This window comes from Rhinatrema bivittatum, chromosome 2, assembly GCF_901001135.1.
Source record: "Rhinatrema bivittatum chromosome 2, aRhiBiv1.1, whole genome shotgun sequence".
Taxonomy (NCBI): domain Eukaryota; kingdom Metazoa; phylum Chordata; class Amphibia; order Gymnophiona; family Rhinatrematidae; genus Rhinatrema; species Rhinatrema bivittatum.
Window position 1 is genome coordinate 481,690,761 of NC_042616.1, and position 18,530 is coordinate 481,709,290.

General features: G+C 45.3%; 1 protein-coding gene across 1 annotated transcript in view; it reads left to right on the top strand.

Annotated features, from left to right (window-relative positions):
- The first annotated feature begins 3,431 nt into the window (after positions 1–3,431).
- Positions 3,432–18,530, top strand: part of IRF4 (interferon regulatory factor 4) — a 31,195-nt gene continuing 16,096 nt past the window's right edge. The window contains exons 1-6 of the mRNA XM_029590527.1: positions 3,432–3,493; positions 5,822–6,095; positions 7,707–7,893; positions 8,544–8,635; positions 11,303–11,438; positions 14,618–14,725. Of these exons, the coding sequence (XP_029446387.1) occupies positions 5,910–6,095; positions 7,707–7,893; positions 8,544–8,635; positions 11,303–11,438; positions 14,618–14,725 (709 nt within the window). The 5' untranslated portion in view covers positions 3,432–3,493; positions 5,822–5,909. The remainder of the gene's footprint in view (positions 3,494–5,821; positions 6,096–7,706; positions 7,894–8,543; positions 8,636–11,302; positions 11,439–14,617; positions 14,726–18,530) is intronic.

The following is an 18,530-nucleotide window of genomic DNA, read 5'->3' on the forward strand; positions in this document are numbered from 1 at the left end:
TGTGTATAGAATGAGAGAAAGCTTCCTGCCATGTCACAGCTAGTAACTTTTAAAACAAAGGGGCTAGAAAGAAACCTGCTTCCGGCTCTGTAAACATTAAAAGTGACAGGGACATTTCTGATGTCATTGTCGGGGGTGCATTTTTGGGTGTGGGTTTGGTTTGGGTTATTCTTCCAGTGAGATCATCAAAAATGGCCAGAGTCCATTAATTCTGTTGTCATTAAAAAGTGACAGGGCCTTTTCTGATGATGTTCTAGGGAGGTGTAATTTTTGGGGGTGTGGTAAGGGTTGGACTTCTGGTGATGTCATGCCAGTTACATCATAGGGGGTTGGTTTTGGGGCAGGGTTGGGAGGGGGCCACTCCATTCACTTCTATGGGGTGGGAGGAGCATGGGTGGAGCAAGGGGCTGAGCTAGGGGGCATAATCAGGGGCAGGAGGGGCATGGCTGGGGCAGGAAGGATGTGGAGTAGGCAAGGCTATACCCGTTCATTTCTTTGGGAGCAGGCAAGGCTTAGACCAGAAGTGAATGCTGATTGGCTGGCATCAGTTTTGAGTGACAGTGTACCCATAGACTACTTGTGTCACTGACCTGAGAAGTGGAGGGTACAATGTAAAGCCAATTTTTAAAAAGGGCACCAGTGCTTACCCAGGCAACTATTAACTGAGAAGCCTGTTGTCAGGGCCTGGCAAAATGGTGGAAGTTATTAAGAACAGAATTACTGGGTATATAGGGAAAAGAGCCAGTGTTGATTTATCAAAGAATTTATCAAAGAATTTATCAAAGAATTACTGGGTATATAGGGAAAGAGCCAGTGTTGATTTATCAAAGGAAAGCCATGCATCACTAATCTATTAGAATTATTTGAAGGTGAAAATAATCATGTGGATAAAGGCAAGTCAGTCAATATTGACCCCTGTTGTGCATCACTTTGCACTTATCCACATTACATTTCATCTACCATTTAGATACCCAGTTCCCCAGTCTCACAAGGTTCCTCATAGTCTGCCTGTATTTTAGCTACTCTGAATAATGTTTGTTATGTCATCTGCATATCTGATCACATTATTCATTGCTCCCTTTTCCACATTATTATTAAATAAATTAAACATTAGTTCCAGTACAGATACATGGGGCATGCCACTATTCACCTCTCTCCATTGGGAAGCTGACCATTTAGTATGACTTTTTGTTTCCTATCCTTTAACCAATTATCAATCTGCAACAAGACATTGTCTTCTATTCCATAACTTTTTCATTTCCTGAAGAATCTTTCCTGAGGAAATCTTTCATGAGGAAATTTTTAAAATGCTTTCTAAAAGTCCAGGGGCTACTGGTGCCACTGGTCGGCTCCTGTCACATGGTAGGAGCAATGCCATTTTTTAAGATGGTGTGGGCCATCCATTGCCTCTACCATGTGACAGGGGTCAACCAATGGCACCAGTAGCCCCTGTCACATGGTAAGAGCAAAGAGCCACCGGCGCCACTTTGATTAGTGGCAGCCGACGGCACCCCCGCTGGACCACCAGGGACTTTCGGCAAGTCATGGGGGGGGGGGGGGGTTGGGCAAGTCTTGGAGGGTCAGGCCGGTGGAGAGTTGTAACTAATTAAATTTGAAAGGTTGGGTGGGTTTGGGTTTTTTTTTTAATGTGCTCTTTCTCCCCCCCCCCCCAAAAAAAAATGATAGGAAAACCACACAAATGTTGTGGGTTTTCCTTTCATTTTGTCAGCCCCCTGAAATGCAACGAAATAGGAAATGTTGTCTTTATTTCCTATTTTGTTGCAACAAATGCACATCCCTAATCCATAGTGCAATGGCATTATGAGTACTGTGTACAGCTCTGGTCGCCCCATCTCTAAAAAGATATAGCTGAACGAGGATAGGTACAGACAAGAAAATGGAATGGCTCCCCTATGGAGAAGAGATTGAGATGTGCTATAAGTTTATAAAATCAGTAGTGGTGTGGAACAAGTCAATAGAGAGCAGTAGTTTACTCTTCCAAATAATTCTAGAACTAGTGAACATTGCATGAAACTAACTGGAAGCAGATTTATAACAAATTTAAGAGTAACATTCGGTCAAGGCACAATAAAGCTGAGGAAATTGTTACCAGAGGATGTAGTCAAGGCTAGCAGTTTAGACTGGATGTAAATTATTAGCCAGGTAGACTTGGAGATTGCCAGCTCTTACTTCTGGGAGTGGAATGATCTCCCCAGGAGGATCTAAGGGGTACTTGCATATTAGCCATTGTCAGAAACAAGGTGTTGGGCTCAATAGACCATATTAGCTTGACCCAGCATGCCACTCCAGTTCTTCACTCTTGGGAAAGGGGCTAGGGCTATAAACACACTATTCTCCACAAGCAGTGATTTTCCGGAGCCTCTGCATGACCAAGCTTCACATAGTTCTTGCGACATCTAAAATGTGGGGTCTAGGAACGATGCCACAGCCCGGCTCCTCGGACATTAGCTATATTACATTTGCCTCCAGCAGTTAAAGGCATAGTTGCAAAGTAAATGGTATGTCTTAGCACCAAAAAGATGACGAAAGCTAATGACATAGTGGGTAGTACCTGTGAAGATTGCAAACTAACGGGGGATGGTGATTTCCTAATGCAACCTGGCAAGGACACATATCCGATCTTAATTTTTTAAAGAAATACTTCTATCGGCTACATTTATTGTACAAAACGCGGATTTCACATTTCAAGAATCTCTTTCCTCTCAGTTAACAGCCTTTTGGATAATAAAATCCTTAAAACCATATTTTTCTTTTCGAAGTACAATGAAAGTTTGTGCAATTAAAGTGCATCATGCTTTCTTGAAACTCTAGCTACACCCTCTGGTTCAAAACTATAGCGCACCTCAGCTCCGGCGGCGAAACGCACGTCTTTTAAGTGCTTCACAGTTTGCAGTGATGGGGTTTTGTTAAATTATTCTTTGCATTGCTTATTCGTTTTATTCCCCCTTGCAAGAACTACCGACTGTTTTCAGCACAACAGGGGCAGTCCTTCATGCAAGCCACTAAAGAAAGTTGGCTATGTCCTCCCCATGATCTTGTGAAGCCGAGAACTATGCAGGTGCAGCAACCAACCCTCAGCAGAACTTCCAAATGTAGGCGCCCTCTTTCCTCCTCGGCTGACTTTTCGCCCCGCTCAGCCGAAATGGAGCAGCCGATCTGCAGGCCGGTGGTCTTTTACTGGAATAACGTGGCCTGATTCTTAGCTGGGCCCCTGTGCTGTGAGCGCGGGGATTCCCCCGGCTACTTCAGCAGCGCCTCCAGTTGCAGGCGTCCCGGCTGCGGCGCTGCCTGTCTGCCCCCTCCCCGCCGGCTCGTGCTGGGCTGGGGATCCGCCCCCCTCCTGCTGCTCGACTCTGGCTCTTTGCACGCCTTCGTATAAAGTTCCCTTTTTTTTTCTAGCCTGGGTTCACTTTTCTCTCACCTCTTAAACGACTCAGCAAGCTCTCGCTCCTCTTCAGGCGACATTACAGAGGTAAGAAACCAGCCCCTCTTCTAGCTTTCTTTGGCGGATGTAACATGATACTACAGTTTTTTTTAACCATTTAACTTTATTTATTTGTTTTGCTTTTTTTTTAAATAGAAGAACAGGTGATGGAATGAACATTTTTGGCAAATCCCTTTATAGGTCAATATATATATATATATATATATATATATATATATATATATTTTTTTTTTTTTTTTTTTTTAATAGATTTTTGGCTATGAAAATGAAGCCTTTCCTTAGGAACTCAATGGTGGGGAATTAAAAAAAACAAAAAAAAACCCAACAAAAAACTCCGGAAATATTTCTTAGTGAACATTGGGACGCAAAATTCAGAACAATTCACTAAGCTGAAATGTACAAAAAGCGAGCTTCGCTGTCAGGAAAGATAAAAGTGGTGCAAATCTAAACAGCCAAAGGTTAGGAGGCCGGAAAGATGCAGGACACATTCAAGGGATTCCCTAGATTCCGCTGTTGGGGGGAAAGGAGAGTGGAATATACAATTTCTTTTTTTCTGCTGCAAAGAAAAAGAAACTTGTTTTGGGCTCACGAAGGCGCTCTTTCTGGCCAAAAGTCACACCAGGCTTTTGACAGGTCGCGTGCAGCGATGCCGGCAAGACGCTTCGTCTCTGGGCGCGCCCTCCCCTCCTCCCCGTTCGCACCAGTAGCAAACTGCAGCCCAGCCCACTGCACCCACTTGCTGCTCTCCTGGCTAAAGCTTCGGAGATCCTTGAGGCTGAAGCCAACCCTTTCATCTCTTCCCCTCCACCCCCACCCCTCTCGACCTCCTCCTTCAGATCTCACCCGTCCTCCTCCTCCCGCCCCGGCCGCTTGCGGATTCTCAGCCCCGCCGATAAGGCCCATCGCTTCCTGCTCCGGCGGTGAGAAAACGCTGCCCCGTGTCCCGTCGGAGGAAAGCGCGGTGAGGCGAGAGCCGGGCAGCCCCCGATCCCCTCTCCCTCTCTTCCACACGGACGCCGTCGGGGCTGAGTGCCAGCATCTCCCCCCCCCCCCCTGCAGAAGTGGTGGAGGCAGGCGACCCCTCCTCAGATTCAGAGAAGAAGAAGGTCGCCTGCCTTCTAACTTGAGTGCCATGCAGAGTCATGAGGGGGGTGCCTGATGAGAGCCGGACGGATCGAAGATTCCGAGCTCAAAGAGGGAGGTTCGGGGAGGGGGGGGGGGAGAGCAGTCGTCCCCCCCTCTCCCATTCACTACATCCTATTAGAAACCTGCAGCTCCCCCTGCCCTAAAATAAGAAAATGCCATACTGGGTCAGACCAGAGGTAAGGCCACTTTCAAAAAGAACCAAGCCACGTTTTCTGTCTTAAAAATGCGGACCTTTATTGTAGGGAATAATAATAATAAGAAGAAGAAAACAATGAGTAGTGCAGCAGCCACAGTTAGAGATTCATTATAGGCAAGGGTTGCAATAGTAATAAGCACGTATAGAAGGTTCCCATGAGAGAGAGGCGCGGGGAGGCCAGAGCAGGGCAGCCCCCGATCCCCTCTCCCTCTTCCGGACGGACGCCGTCGGGGCTGAGTTGCGAGCGTTCCCCCCCCCCCCCCCACCTCAGAGAATCCCCCAGCACATGCGGTGGAGGCAGATGACAACTCCCCCCCCTCCCTCCCCATACGTGAGGACTATTGCAACTTTTGCCTATAATGAATCTGTGACTGCTGCGCGACGCGTTGTTTTCCTACTGATGCTTATGAGGTGTAGTCCTTCACTCGTTTCAGGTGAATAAAAAAAACCAAAAACCAGGGAAAATGCAGTACTCCATAAGTTTCATAAAGTGGGTTTTACTGTAGGACTTCCAACCAAAGGTTGGGCTGGATGGCATGATACTTAAAAAAAAATAAATTAGTCTTAATTCCTTCTAGAGCGGAAAATGTAGCGCTGCAGAGCTGCTGTGATAGATGCGGCGGGAACTCCGGGCCGGCATGCGCTGAACTCTGCACCGAGTTTGCGGGGGGGGGGGGGAGATATCTTGTGGCTTTTGCGCTTCACTGATCAGAAAGAAACTCAAAGTACCAAAAAGTATTTCGGGGAACCCAAGCCCTGGGTAGGGAATCTCCCCTCTGTGCACAGGGTGGGTTTCAGGGCGGGGTGCAGTGCAGACCACGGGTAAGCGGGATATAGGGGCAAAGCGCACGAAGGCAGAAGAAGACGGTGACCGTAGCCTCAGATTGCGGACCTGGGCGATCGGCCCGCACTAGTATTTATGCTTTATTTTATTTTTCAGGGCGCCGATTTTATTTGCTTTGCTTTTATATATTTTTTTTGTTTGTATGTTTTTTGTTTTTTTTTTGTGCCAGCTCGCTCGCCCGCTTCTCCTCCACCACTGTCCCCGGCCGGGACCTCGATTCCGGGACGGCAGTCCTGAAGCTGGACGGGTGGCGCGCCATGTCCTCGCCCGCCCCCGTGAGCTGCGGCAACGGCAAGCTCCGGCAGTGGCTGATCGAGCAGATCGACAGCGGCAAGTACCCGGGGCTGGTGTGGGAGAACGAGGAGAAGAGCATCTTCCGCATCCCCTGGAAGCACGCCGGCAAGCAGGACTACAACCGCGACGAGGACGCCGCCCTCTTCAAGGTAAGGAAGGGAGGGGGGAGGCGGTGGCTTCCCGCTCCCTGCACTCGGCGGGGGTCCTGCACGGAATCACTTCTAAGAGCATCAAGTTGACCAAATTCCTATTAATGCCTCCTGCAGCAGGTCATCGGGATTTTTTAATTTTTTTTTTTTGCTAATTTTAGAAATGATCTTTTTTTTTTGTTTTTTTTTGGGCGGGGGAGGGGATGGAGGAAGAAGCAGTTCAAAATTTTATATAAAGAGAATATTGTGCTCCTCTAAGGTGGGGGCTCCAGAGCTCTTGACCATTGCTGTGTTTTCCCACCCCTGTGTCAGCTATTGATTTCATTTTTAAAAATATTTTATTGCATTTGTTTCAGATGGGAGCAAATTCATACGCGATAAGCAGATCTAAATCTGGCAGCAGCATTTTTTTTTTTTACTATTCTTTTTGTCCTGGGTTACAGCAACCCAGTGCCGGGGAGTGAACTCTAGCCTCGTGGTTTTGAAGCAGAGAGGCTGCAGCCAATTCTCTTTTTCTCAGCGGTGGTGATGGTTGGTGTATGCCCTTTAGGGGTGTGAGAAGCAAAGGGTAGAGAGACAACTTTGCCTTTCAGAGTATTCCTAATTCATGTGATGTTCAATATGTAGTGCAAAATGGTTTTTCTGTGAATATTTTTAACTTGATTTTTATCTTGTGGGTAGATTGTGTGTGCGTGTCTTTTTTTTGTTCTCTGTGAAGTACCGGTAGATCTAGCCTAAGATCTGAGTCATTCACTGAGGACTGTCCCTTTTTGGCCTTTGGGCAAAAAGTGAGAACTTTTATTACATGGGGTGGTTTACTCGCTGCCATCCGATCCCCCACTGAAGACACAAAACTGTTTGGAGCCTGACCAAACTGGGAGGGGATAAACCTCCTGTACGAACAGTTATCATGCAGTGCCCTTAAAAGTAATACTATTAATTAGAAGAACCTCCCAACTATTTTCAATGAAGGAAAAAATGTTTTTCTTCCCGTACCTGTGAAGTAAAATTATCAAAGTTTTTTTGGAGGAAAATTTCTAAAGTAAGAGGAATAGTGCCGCGGTAACTTAGCATGATGGGATTTGCACACAGTTAGGGAAGACGCTGTCCCCAGGTAGAGTGCATGTCCCCCAGGTAGACGCTGTCCCCCAGGTAGAGTGCATGAATTTGCATGTTTATGGAAATATTGAAACTGGCATGCAGTCAGGAGGAGATGCTTCTGCAGTCTTGAGTGAAATAATATAACTGACCATAAACATAGCTTGCACAGTTTACTGCGCTTCAGCTGTAATGATTATTATAGAAGAGCAGTTGATTTTTCACTTATTGCTACTAATCATGTCTCTTAATATGCTTCTTTTGTTCTAAATTGCTGGAAAAAAAGAATGTAGCAAAAGAAATCTCACTTATAGATATGTGTTAACTGTAAACTCAAAAACATTCACTGTGCTAGAAGTTTTCATAATTCATATGAATTCATATTGATGCATGAAGATTAAATTGGCACAAATGTTCATGGAGTAATTTTAATATATGGGCAGGTGTATTTGTAATGTCCTGTGAACAGATGGTCTGATTTTTTTTTTTTTCTAACCATTGAAAATCTTCCAGGCTTGGGCCCTTTTTAAAGGAAAGTTCAGAGAGGGAATTGATAAACCAGATCCTCCAACCTGGAAAACTAGGCTACGCTGTGCCTTAAACAAAAGCAATGATTTTGAAGAATTGGTCGAGAGAAGCCAGCTAGACATCTCTGACCCATACAAAGTATACAAAATAGTGCCGGAAGGATCAAAAAAAGGTAAGTTATTTTACAGAAGCTGTATTGCTGGTCAGATCTGTGTTCAGTAAACGAGCTTTGGCGTGGCAGGGAATGGTAAGGGCTGGGCGTGTACTTTGAGCAAGTGGTCGCCAGCTATTCCTGGAGTTTGGGATGCTTGCATGTGAATCCCAAGATGAGATACAGTCAGGTGCTAAGGGAAACTCAAGGACAGAACAAATATATCTGTGCCAGTCTGACAGCTCAGAGGCAGCGCTGTGTGCTCTTATCTGGGAGGTCTGGATTCAGTTCCAGGTTGGCAAGAGTTGGGGGACGTTGCAGAGGGAATTCTATCCATTGTATAACAGTGACACCTATGGGTGGAGTCAGGAAGGAGGCTGCAGCCTGTGGCTTACTACCGAGGACAGCTGCTGAGTTGGATGGATGAAATAAGGAGGAGAGTAGGGCCTACTCAGGGTAGCACCATTGCATCTTAGGTTCTGACGTGGCTGGAAGTTCAGCTTTTGAGGAAGACTGAAAAAAAGAAAAGACAAAGAAACAGTCAGTAGATTACCCCTTGCAGTGTACTCAGGAATTCACCAAGAGTGCTATTTTAGAGTCAGGCACAGCATTATCTTCCTGTCTTCTGGAGCTGGCCCAGAGCTTGTCTTTAACTGATATGTTCTTAACAGGAGCAAAACAACTCAACATGGATGATCAGCAACTAATCCTGAACCATTCCCTCCCCTCAATGCCGCCTTCCTTCACTCCATTACCAACCCAGGTGGGTCTCTGTAAATTCACATATTGGGCTGTACACGTAGATAATAATTGCTTCCTTTTGGCACGCCCTTGCTAAAACCCACTCTGCTAAAGATTGCTTGTCCTAGTCTATCTGGGCCGGGGAACATAAGCCTTTTTGTGGATATAAAGAAATAGTTATTCCATCACATGAGAACTGAAGGCCTACTGCCCTGGCTTTGGTAGAAGTGGTTGCAGGTTTCCCCTCATATTTTGAAGTAGGATGCAGTTTTCTGTTGGACTGGCAGTGGATAAATCAGTACGATAGAGTAACTATGGAGGATCACATCTGATGTGATCTCCAGGGCCCTGTTGGGGTGGGGGAATAAACAAACACTATTGCAACTGCTCTCTGCTCTTCCTGCTGCCCCACTGTGTGGCTTCTCTGAACTCTTGACCCTGACAGGAAGAAACTGAGGCTAGTCCTAGGGACTGAGGCAGAATAGCATTGCTGAGGACCACAAGTAAGGGCTTAAGGGGTGGAGCAGTGTCCTAACCCTAAGGAAAGGGAAAAGGGAGGAAAATCAAAGGAACAGTAATGAAAGTCAGAGCTGGGGGTAGAAAGGGTATCTTGTATGTGGCCAGGAAGAAAAGGACAGAACAGGAAACACATATTGATGCACAGTCTGTCTCAGGACGTCCCGAACTGGTCCCAGGGACCCCACAAGCCAGATTTTCATTGCAGGCCTATCTGCTGCATGCTCATTGTGGGTGTCCTGAAAACCTTTCTGGTTGGAGTTCCCCCAGGACGGTTTTCAGAATCACTGGCTTAAATATACATGGAAAAATTATTCTGCTTTAAACATTTTATTTCAAAAACACAACATTCTTTTGGGTTTTGGAGAATCCAAGCACTTTGGCAGTGAAGGAGTTAAAATGTGTTCTAGAGTAGTTAGTTCGAGGTGACACTGCTTTAAGGCTAACCAGTGTTTAAAGATGCAAACTATTAAGACTATTGAGATCTCATTGTTATTGTTGCTAGTATTATTTTTATATTTATCTGACATCCCACCAAGAGCACCTTACAGAAAGGAGATAAAATACAGCCAGGATATGGTACATAGTTAAAAGTGCATAAGTCCAGGGACGCACGGTGTACAAAAAAAACCTGTAGTGTTAGGAACAGGCCAGTGTGAAAAACTTTGTTTTTTGAGCCTGGATTGGAAGACAGGCAGAGACAGAGAGGTTTGGATGTTAGTAGGCAGAATCCATGGTGAAGAAGCAAGAACGGAAGCGATATAATAATGTTACGTAGCTTGGCTAATGCATGGAACAGCGAGGAAAGTAAGTGGCTGTCAGGCCAATCCAGTAAAAGTCGCGGGAGAGCGGGCGAGCGCACAGGCCACTTTCCTGTGCGCGCGATTCAGTATTCAAATGAGGGCCCATGGTAAAAAGAGGCACTAGGGACACTAGCACATCCCTGGCACTTCTTTTTTTGACAGGAGCGGCGGCTGTCAGCGAGTTTGACAGCCGATGCTCAATTTTGCCGGCATCGGTTCTCAAACCCGCTGACACCGTGTCGGTTCTCAAACCCGGACACCGGCAAAATTGAGCGTCCGGTTTTCAACCCGCGAGCCATGGGCTGATTTTAAATTATTTTTTACTTTTGGGACCTTCGACTTAATATTGCCATGATATTAAGTCTGAGGGTGTACAGAAAAGTGCACAGAAAAGCAGTAAAAACTGCTTTTCTGTGCACTTTCCCGGTGCCAGCAGAAATTAACGCCTACCTTTGGGTAGGTTCTAATTTCTGAAAGTAAAATGTGCGGCTTGGCTGCACATTTTACTTAGTGAATCGCGCGGGAATAACTAATAGGGCCATCAACATGCATTTGCATGTGCGGGCGCTATTAGTTTCGGGGGGGGGGGGGTGTTTGGCAGCGCGTTTTTGACGTGCTATTACCCCTTACTGAATAACGGTGCACTCCGCCGGAGTGCACTGTACTGTATCGGCCTGTGTGTGAGGAGCAAGCGAAGAGCAGAGTAGAGGCAGATGGGAGCAAAAAGATGGGGCAGGGGAGCCATGCATGCATTTCATAAATAGACCAGAAGTTTAAGTAGACCATGAAACTTAGTTGGAAGCCACTGGGAGAGGGGAGATGGAGCACTTGGACATTTGGTGAAGGAAGCAGGCAGCTGAGTTCTGTAGACGTTGATGGGCACATAAAGAAATCATGATTGCCTGGCAAGAATGCTATTGAAGGCAAGATATGAAAGCAAGATGGCATGTAAACGGTGAAAGGTATCAAAGGACACCAAAGGATGAATTTTCTGGAGAGTTGTGGAGCTGGTCCTTGAGGCAGATAGTAAAGATACCAGAGCAAAGGTAAAAGTGGAATGAAGAAATGGCGCCTAGATTCCTATTTCCTAGCAGAATTAGAGGCAGAGAGAGGGGCAGAACTGATAGGAAGAAATGCAGGAGGTGATTGAGGATTAGCGAGAGCGAAGAGTACAAAGAACAGAGCCTTCAGGGTCATCCACAGACCCTCTGAAGCCTTCTCCCTGTAACGTAAAAATAAAAAATTCTGATTAACTTTTTTAGATATCTGACCTCACAGGCATGCAGAATTAGGGAAAGGCAAGCCTTAAGTGTATCCTTGCCATCTCACAGCTGGCTTTTAAAATGCATATTTCTGGGTAATTTAAACAGATGCCCAACTTCATTGTGAGCCACGAGTGGAGAGACTATGCGCCTGAGCAGCCTCACCCGGAGCTTTCCTACCAGTGTGCCAGCGTTCCCTTTCCAACACGGAGTCACCCTTGGCAAGGCTCAGCTTGTGATAACGGTAAGGGCGTGGGCCTCTGGGATTTTTAGGGTGTGGTTTGTACTAGAGTTTCAGCCCAGGGGCAGTGTGCCCCATCCTAGGGCTCCCTGCTATTTCTGTCGAGGGAAGAGAGGCGCCACGCGCAATCCACTCGTGGTCATCAAGGACCTCCCCTTTCTTTTCTCTACTGTGCGTTTCTCTAGTGTGTTATAGCAGCTTAACTAACTCCCATTCTCTCCGCTCTCCAAAAATGACCACATTGTTTTATTTCTCGTTAAGAGTTTTGAAAGAAACATGCTGGTGGCAAGCCTTAATCACAGTGCAGCTCTTTTGATGATGTGATAATGATGCTTTGGGCAGTTTGTACTTTATTTAGAATGATACTGTCTGATTTTGAGTGGACAGTACCACGTCCTGAGAGCATCACGGTATTTCCTTCTAACTAGCTTGACCTCACAACTTCATGCCACAAGGGCCATGCTGGGCCAGCGCTGGTTGTAATATGCTGCATGCAGGAAGACGTAGCCCTGCTTTACTTGGGGAAATCAGAAGATTGTCATGCAATGAAAGGAGGTATAACCTGAGCTTGGAGGATTTAATAAGTACAGTGTTTGCTGTAGGCTACTGACTGCCAGGAGTCCAACGTTGAAGCCGTGCGCCACTCCTCGGGGAGCCGTAGGTGTGTTCTTTTCTGCCATGGAGGAATTAGAACTGCGTAGAACAAAAAAGAAACCAATGCATCTGGTTCATGTGTGTTGCGGCACTCTGCTTGTACAACACAAGCCCTCAGGGACAGCAAACCGGTATGATTTCCAGGGTGTCCATGATATACAAATTTCTTACTGAGGCCAAAATATATCTCATGAATATTCAGTGTAGAAAACGGGGTGTGTGTGTGGCTGCTGAAGGCCGGAAATGCACACCTTTGATTTCAGACTGGCGTTGCCTACAGTTGGCAGACAGACCACATGTTGTTGTCAAAAGGAGTGGCCATCTCTGAATCCTCAACGGCTGGAAAAGTTTGCTTTTTAGGGTATCCATAATGAATATTCATGAAATGATTTTGTATATCCTGGCTCTAATAATCAAAATATAGCTGATTTGTCTCTTTCTGTTACCCTGGAAAGCAGAGCTCTTTGAGGCTCTCAGGGGCAGTTAACTACCATAGTCAAAATGTTTTGCTTTTTGAGCGTGCACCTGTTCTGTTTCCAGAAAGGTTTCCTCTGTTGGTGGCACAACTAGTTTGGGAACAGGACTGAAAGTCTCTGTCACCTGTTTCTGAAGAGAAAGCAAATATCTAGAAAGAGACTTTGCTGCGTCAGCTTCCCTAGCTTACTTTGCAGAGACAGCGAGCTGTTGGGCAGTGAGAAGGTTGGGGCTCAACAGATCTCTGGTCTTCTTTCAACCCAACTAACTAGGCAGCGTCAGTTTTTGCTCTTACATTCCTGGTTCGTTTCTATCCCATTCTTTACATCAAGGCCTTGGATGGCTTCAAGAATGACTTTATAAAGTAGGATTAGGCTAGAGAATGGGCCTATTGAGGCGCCACGCGTACCTACTAAAATTCCTCCCCCCCCCCCCTTATGCGCCCGAGATGGGATTCGCACTCGTGTGCGCACATCGATTACTGGCATCCGACGGCCGGAGTGCAGGAGGTCGCTCCCGGACCCCCGCTGGACTTTTGGCAAGTCTAGTGGGGGTCAGGAGGGTCCCCCAAGACTTGCCAAAAGTCCCTGGTGGTCCAGCGGGGGTCCGGGAGCGACCTCCTGCACTCGGACCGTGGCTGCCAGTAATCAAAATGGCACCGATAGCCTTTGCCCTTACTATGTCACAGGGGCTGACCAATGGCACCGGTAGCCCCTGTGACATAGTAGGTCAAAGGCTATCGGTGCCATTTGAAACCGGCTCCGAGGGTGTGAGTGCAGGGGATGGCTCCCGGACCCCCCCGCTGGACCACCAGGGAGTTTTGGTAAGTCTTGGAGGGGGTCAGGAGGGTGGGGGGTTTGTTTAAATTGGTTTCTTTAGGTGGCCGAATAATTCAGCGAAGATTTGTGTATTCGTGGGGAATCGCGATACATTTCGCTTCCTCACGAATACAACGAGTATGGCCACATCCGTTGCGGATTGCCAATATGTAGGGACCGAATGCACACCCCTAAGAATTAATAAGTCAAACTGAGCTACAGTAAGTGAGGCTGCAAATATAAAGGCCAGATGTGCTAAGCAACTCAAAGGGCCAGATGCCGTAAAGGGTTTTTCCCATTTTGTGTCTATGGGGAAAAAACGTATCATACATCTGGAGCAGAATGGGGAAAACCCTCTAGTTAGTACATCTGGCTCTTAAGTGGGCAATTTTCAAAAACCCACTCAGTGTTTAAGAAAAAAAAAAAGAAACGGATATTTTTGTATCCTCAACTTCAGGCAGATTTTCATATGCAGACTATCCAGAGTACAAACTTGTTTTTCTAGCAGGTTGACATAAGTGGTAATGCTATCATGGCAATTTGAAAACAAGCGCGCATGCACCCATACACGCGCATGTCGACGTGCGAGCGAGGACACACTGGAATTTTTAATTGTGCGTGCACTTACGCACGTAGGTTTTAAAATGCATCAACCGCATGTAAGTGTGTCCTAATTTTAAGAGGTTACTCGAGCTCAGCCAGCGCGCGCGGTTCTTCCGTAGGATCTTGTTGGCTTTTACGCGGGTGGGTCAGCAAATTTTAAAACACATGCACAGGTGTGTGTATTTTCCAGCTTTTTAAAATCCGCATTGCTCGCATGAGGCCCATATACGTGTGTATGCGGGCATTTTGGCGCGAGCAACACTTTTTTAAAATCGACCTCTATGTGCATATATTGGAAAATCCAGTATACATACATAGTTTTCTCCCCCCCCACCTAAAGCCTGAACATGCCTTCCAGAATGCCTGTGTTTTGAGCGGCTATAAACAGCAGATTTTTCACTCTGATGGATCTAGGCCACCCACTCTGTGAAATTTCTCCCTAAAGAATCTTAGCTGAAGGGTCTGGGGCTTTTGTAATGCAGTGAATTTAAAGATGCACTTGAAGAACAGGCGAACGTAAGGTTATTTGTCTTTTATAAATCAGGAGTTGCAAACCTCTGGCTGAACAAATTCAGCTTGTCAGTTTTGATACTAGTAAGGGAACTAGCATTTGATTGTTGTTTGTGAATTCAGGTTATAAGGTGACTGGATCCTTTTTTGCCTGCGCACCCTCTGAATCACCGATTCCTGGGATTCCAGTAGAAACGAGCATGAGGTCTGGCGAGGCGATTGCATTGTCAGGTAAGCATGTCGTTTTTACTTTTGCCCTAGTCTCATGGTTTGTTTCAGAGCCAATTTTCAAGTGCAAGTCAGCCAATTAGTGTTGCCAGCTTTGAAAAACTAAATCATTGGGCGAAACTACCGTGGCTCTTATTTATTTGCACAAGTTTTTGCTTGCATGGTTCTATTTTTGTGTGTGCGTACAATTTTATTCCCTTGGGTGAAATTTAAGGCTTAGACAAAGGATGGGCTATTTCAAAATTCCCTAAGAAAAAGTGAGTTGTAAACTTTTTTTAAAATAATGTTCTAACGCATATTAATGTGAAGAAGTATCTTTGCCGGGGCACTGCATGGCCCAGGGGATTGGCACCAGGGTCACAGAGCCTTTTCGTCCGGGCATCACCAGCTTAAATCTGACTCAGGTCAGTAGTTACCCAGAGTCATCACTCTCTGACAGCTGTTCGCTGGCTTATGTGAAATGAGTTGATTGTTGCAAATGAGCTTCTGCTGGACAGGTGTCCCACTTACAAAAAAAAACAAAAACCCTCCCTCACCATCACAATTTAGCATTCATTGGCAACAGCATTGTCAGTCATAGCAGAGAGGCGCGGTCTGGCTAAGACTGAATTCCTCCCTCTTTCCACAGCGCACTCAAGGCTCATGCATAAGGCTTCACAGGGAGTCTTTAACTGTCGCTGCCCACACCCAGGTTGTTCTCAAGAGAACCAGAGTCTTTCATCTCGTGTTCTCAGTCTGGCATCTTTCAGGAGCACTAAATTCTCATAATATGAATGATATATGTTCCAGTTTTAAAAAAGGATTCTTTCCTCTCACAGTTTTGTCGGAGCAAATGTTGTAATGGCAAATAAGCAACTCCGGGCTTATCCGGCCTTCACATTCTCTCTTCCTACCAGAGGGACCCGTAGGCCCTGTTTGCTCTCCGGCTTTAAATGAGTTTCCCCACTTTGAGAGCACTCTCTGCTCGTCGCCCGCTGTCTCAAACTCCAGTGCAGTTCTCATCTCCATCACTTCCACTGTCTTTGAAGAAATATTTCCAACATTATATGAGATTACATTAAATTAGATTTAACCTCATCACAGGTAGCTCAGCAACTTCAATTTTGCCGTTTTTTTACATTTGACAGCTACATAAGCAAAGCAAGGTATTTAAGGTATGTTTTGACCCCAACAGCCAGGGCCGGCTCTAGGGAAAATGGCACCCTGGTTGGAAATTGTTGATTGTGCCCTCCCCCCAGCTGATCCCTGCTCCTCTGGGGCAAAGGATAAGGAAGGCAGGTGGGGGAGGGGAGGGAGAAGGGCGAACAGCCCTCCCCACTCAGACTGATATGGATTAGCAGTGGTGGGCACACTTTATATCTCCTCCCAACATCAGCACTCTCCCCATTCCACTGCTGGCCTTAGAAATATATAATATATTCTCTAGATATATATGTCTATAGAGAAAAAAAACAGACATATATTTACATTTTCTGTCAATCATGTATTCCTGGATCACAATCACCAACAGAATGAAGCCACAAGTTCTCCAACACAAATTTTAAATGTTTAAATAACCAAGAAGTAGAGCACACCCCTAGACTAATCACATCTTGGCCTGACATCTGTCCTGTAGCTGGCAACTTGGCTATAAGACATTGCAAGAAAAACTCATAAGGGCACTTATGTGCAATAAAACCCTAGCCAGTTCTAGCCACCCAGCAAAACAGTTGTTTTTTTAAGTCATTTGAAAGCATCGCATCAACAATTTTAGAAAATGGATACTATATCTTATTCAGATAATGTAACACAAAATATGCCCTCAGATATCAATTAACTGGTGGAGACAAATACAAAATAAAGAGACCATAAAACATAAATAGAAATGTGCAAACATAAATTGAACTGGAAATCACAACAAGCCAAATGCTGTATGTAGTGCAACATTACCATTCCTCATAAAACATCAAACAATAAAATCAAGAAATATAAATCATGGAGCAAAATAAAAAATAAATATTTCAAAACATCTGATGAATTGAACATCCAATGATTAAAAAATATATATTTCCTAAAACACCAATAAAATATTTCAAAACCACAAACATCAAATAACATCCAATAATTAAAACTAATAAGGATTAAACATTTCCTGTTTTCCATACCTGGGATTTTTTTTTTTATTTCCAGTCACCTGAGATTATTGTGGATTGGGGGAAGGGGCCACATAAACTTTATACTCTCTCAGACACTCGCACGTTTACACATGTTCATTCTCTCGCACATTCCCTCTCTCATACACATGCCCATGCTCACACACAACTCCTGCTCTTTAACATGCATAGGTTCTCTCTCGCTCATACACATGCACACACATTTTCCTTCTCTCTACCACACAGGCTCTTTCTGTCTAACACGCATGCACACAGACTCTCTTGCACACACTCACATGTGTGTGTGAGAGACATAAGGTCTCACACACACATGCAGACAGGATTTCTCACACACACACATTTACATGCGTTCATTCTTTCACATACTCCCTCTCTCATACAATCTCCCTCTCTCTCACAGACACAGTCTCACACTCCCACACAATCACATGCACACAGGCTCTAACACACACCCCTTCTCTCTCACATACACACATACATAGGCTTACACACACAGGCTTTCATGCTCTCTCAGACACAGACACCCATTCTCAGAGCCTCCCCCTCTTTGGGCCACAGTTGGATTGTGTTTGCTGCAGCCCACCAAGTGTCTCTTCGGGCTGTGGTGGGATGGCGTCTGCCATGGCCCCACCAGGCCTCTCTTCAGGCCATAGCGGGATGGGGTTCACTGCAGCTCTGCTAGGCCTCTCCTCAACCACTACAGGATGAGTGATGCTGGCAGTGCCCCGAGCACCCCTCAGCTCATGTTGCTCATGGCAACCGTCCAGCTCATCCTATACAAAGATTGGCACTGCCAATGCCTCAGGTGAAGTGTAACTGACATGCCGGCTCTCAGTTTTATTTTCTGTTTATTGTATTTTTAATGCAAAGCCAAGAAATCACTTTTTGTATATAACTCAGTGTGCAAAAATGAAAAATGCTAAAGAAAATTAAATTAGAAAAAGATAAATAAGTTATCCATATCACTAATGCTGCCAATCCACAACTAATGGAAGGGAGGAGTACTCAATACTAGGAAAGCATGACAAATAGGAAAGACAGGTATTCTTATTGGCAGGCCAACAACATATTAATTGATACAAGGACTGAGAAAGCTTAGATAGAAACATTAGGGGCAGGAAATGAAATAGCAGCTGGCTCCTGTACAGCCTTAGTACTCAAAAAAGCAACTGAGAGGCTTTGCAAAACATGTATCTAAGTGATAAATATTTGATAACACATTGACAAGAAAAATGAAGCCAAAACACATGGCTAGTTGGCAGAAATCAGGGGCTGTATTCATTCTGACTTTAATATATTAAACCCAAATCAGAACAGAATTGTGCTGAAATGTAAATCATTTTGTATGTAGCAGATCATTAGCGTTGACCAGACAGCACCGCATGACGAACTGATCATTGTTGGACTTTGCGGGGACAGTTCATAATGTAGGAAAGCGCCTGAAGGTATTGGTAGTTTGTCCAGCTGTACCACATATGTGATGCCCTGCTGCAAGCAGCCTGCACCCTTTTTCGAAAGGGACAAGGGAAACCAAAAAATGAGACCTTTCAGGTTTTAACCATACAGTATATATCTAAAATGATTATTGACCTGTTTGTTTTGCATCTATATACCAGGTCTTGTAACTCTCACTGCTCCTCAAGGCTGAGCATACT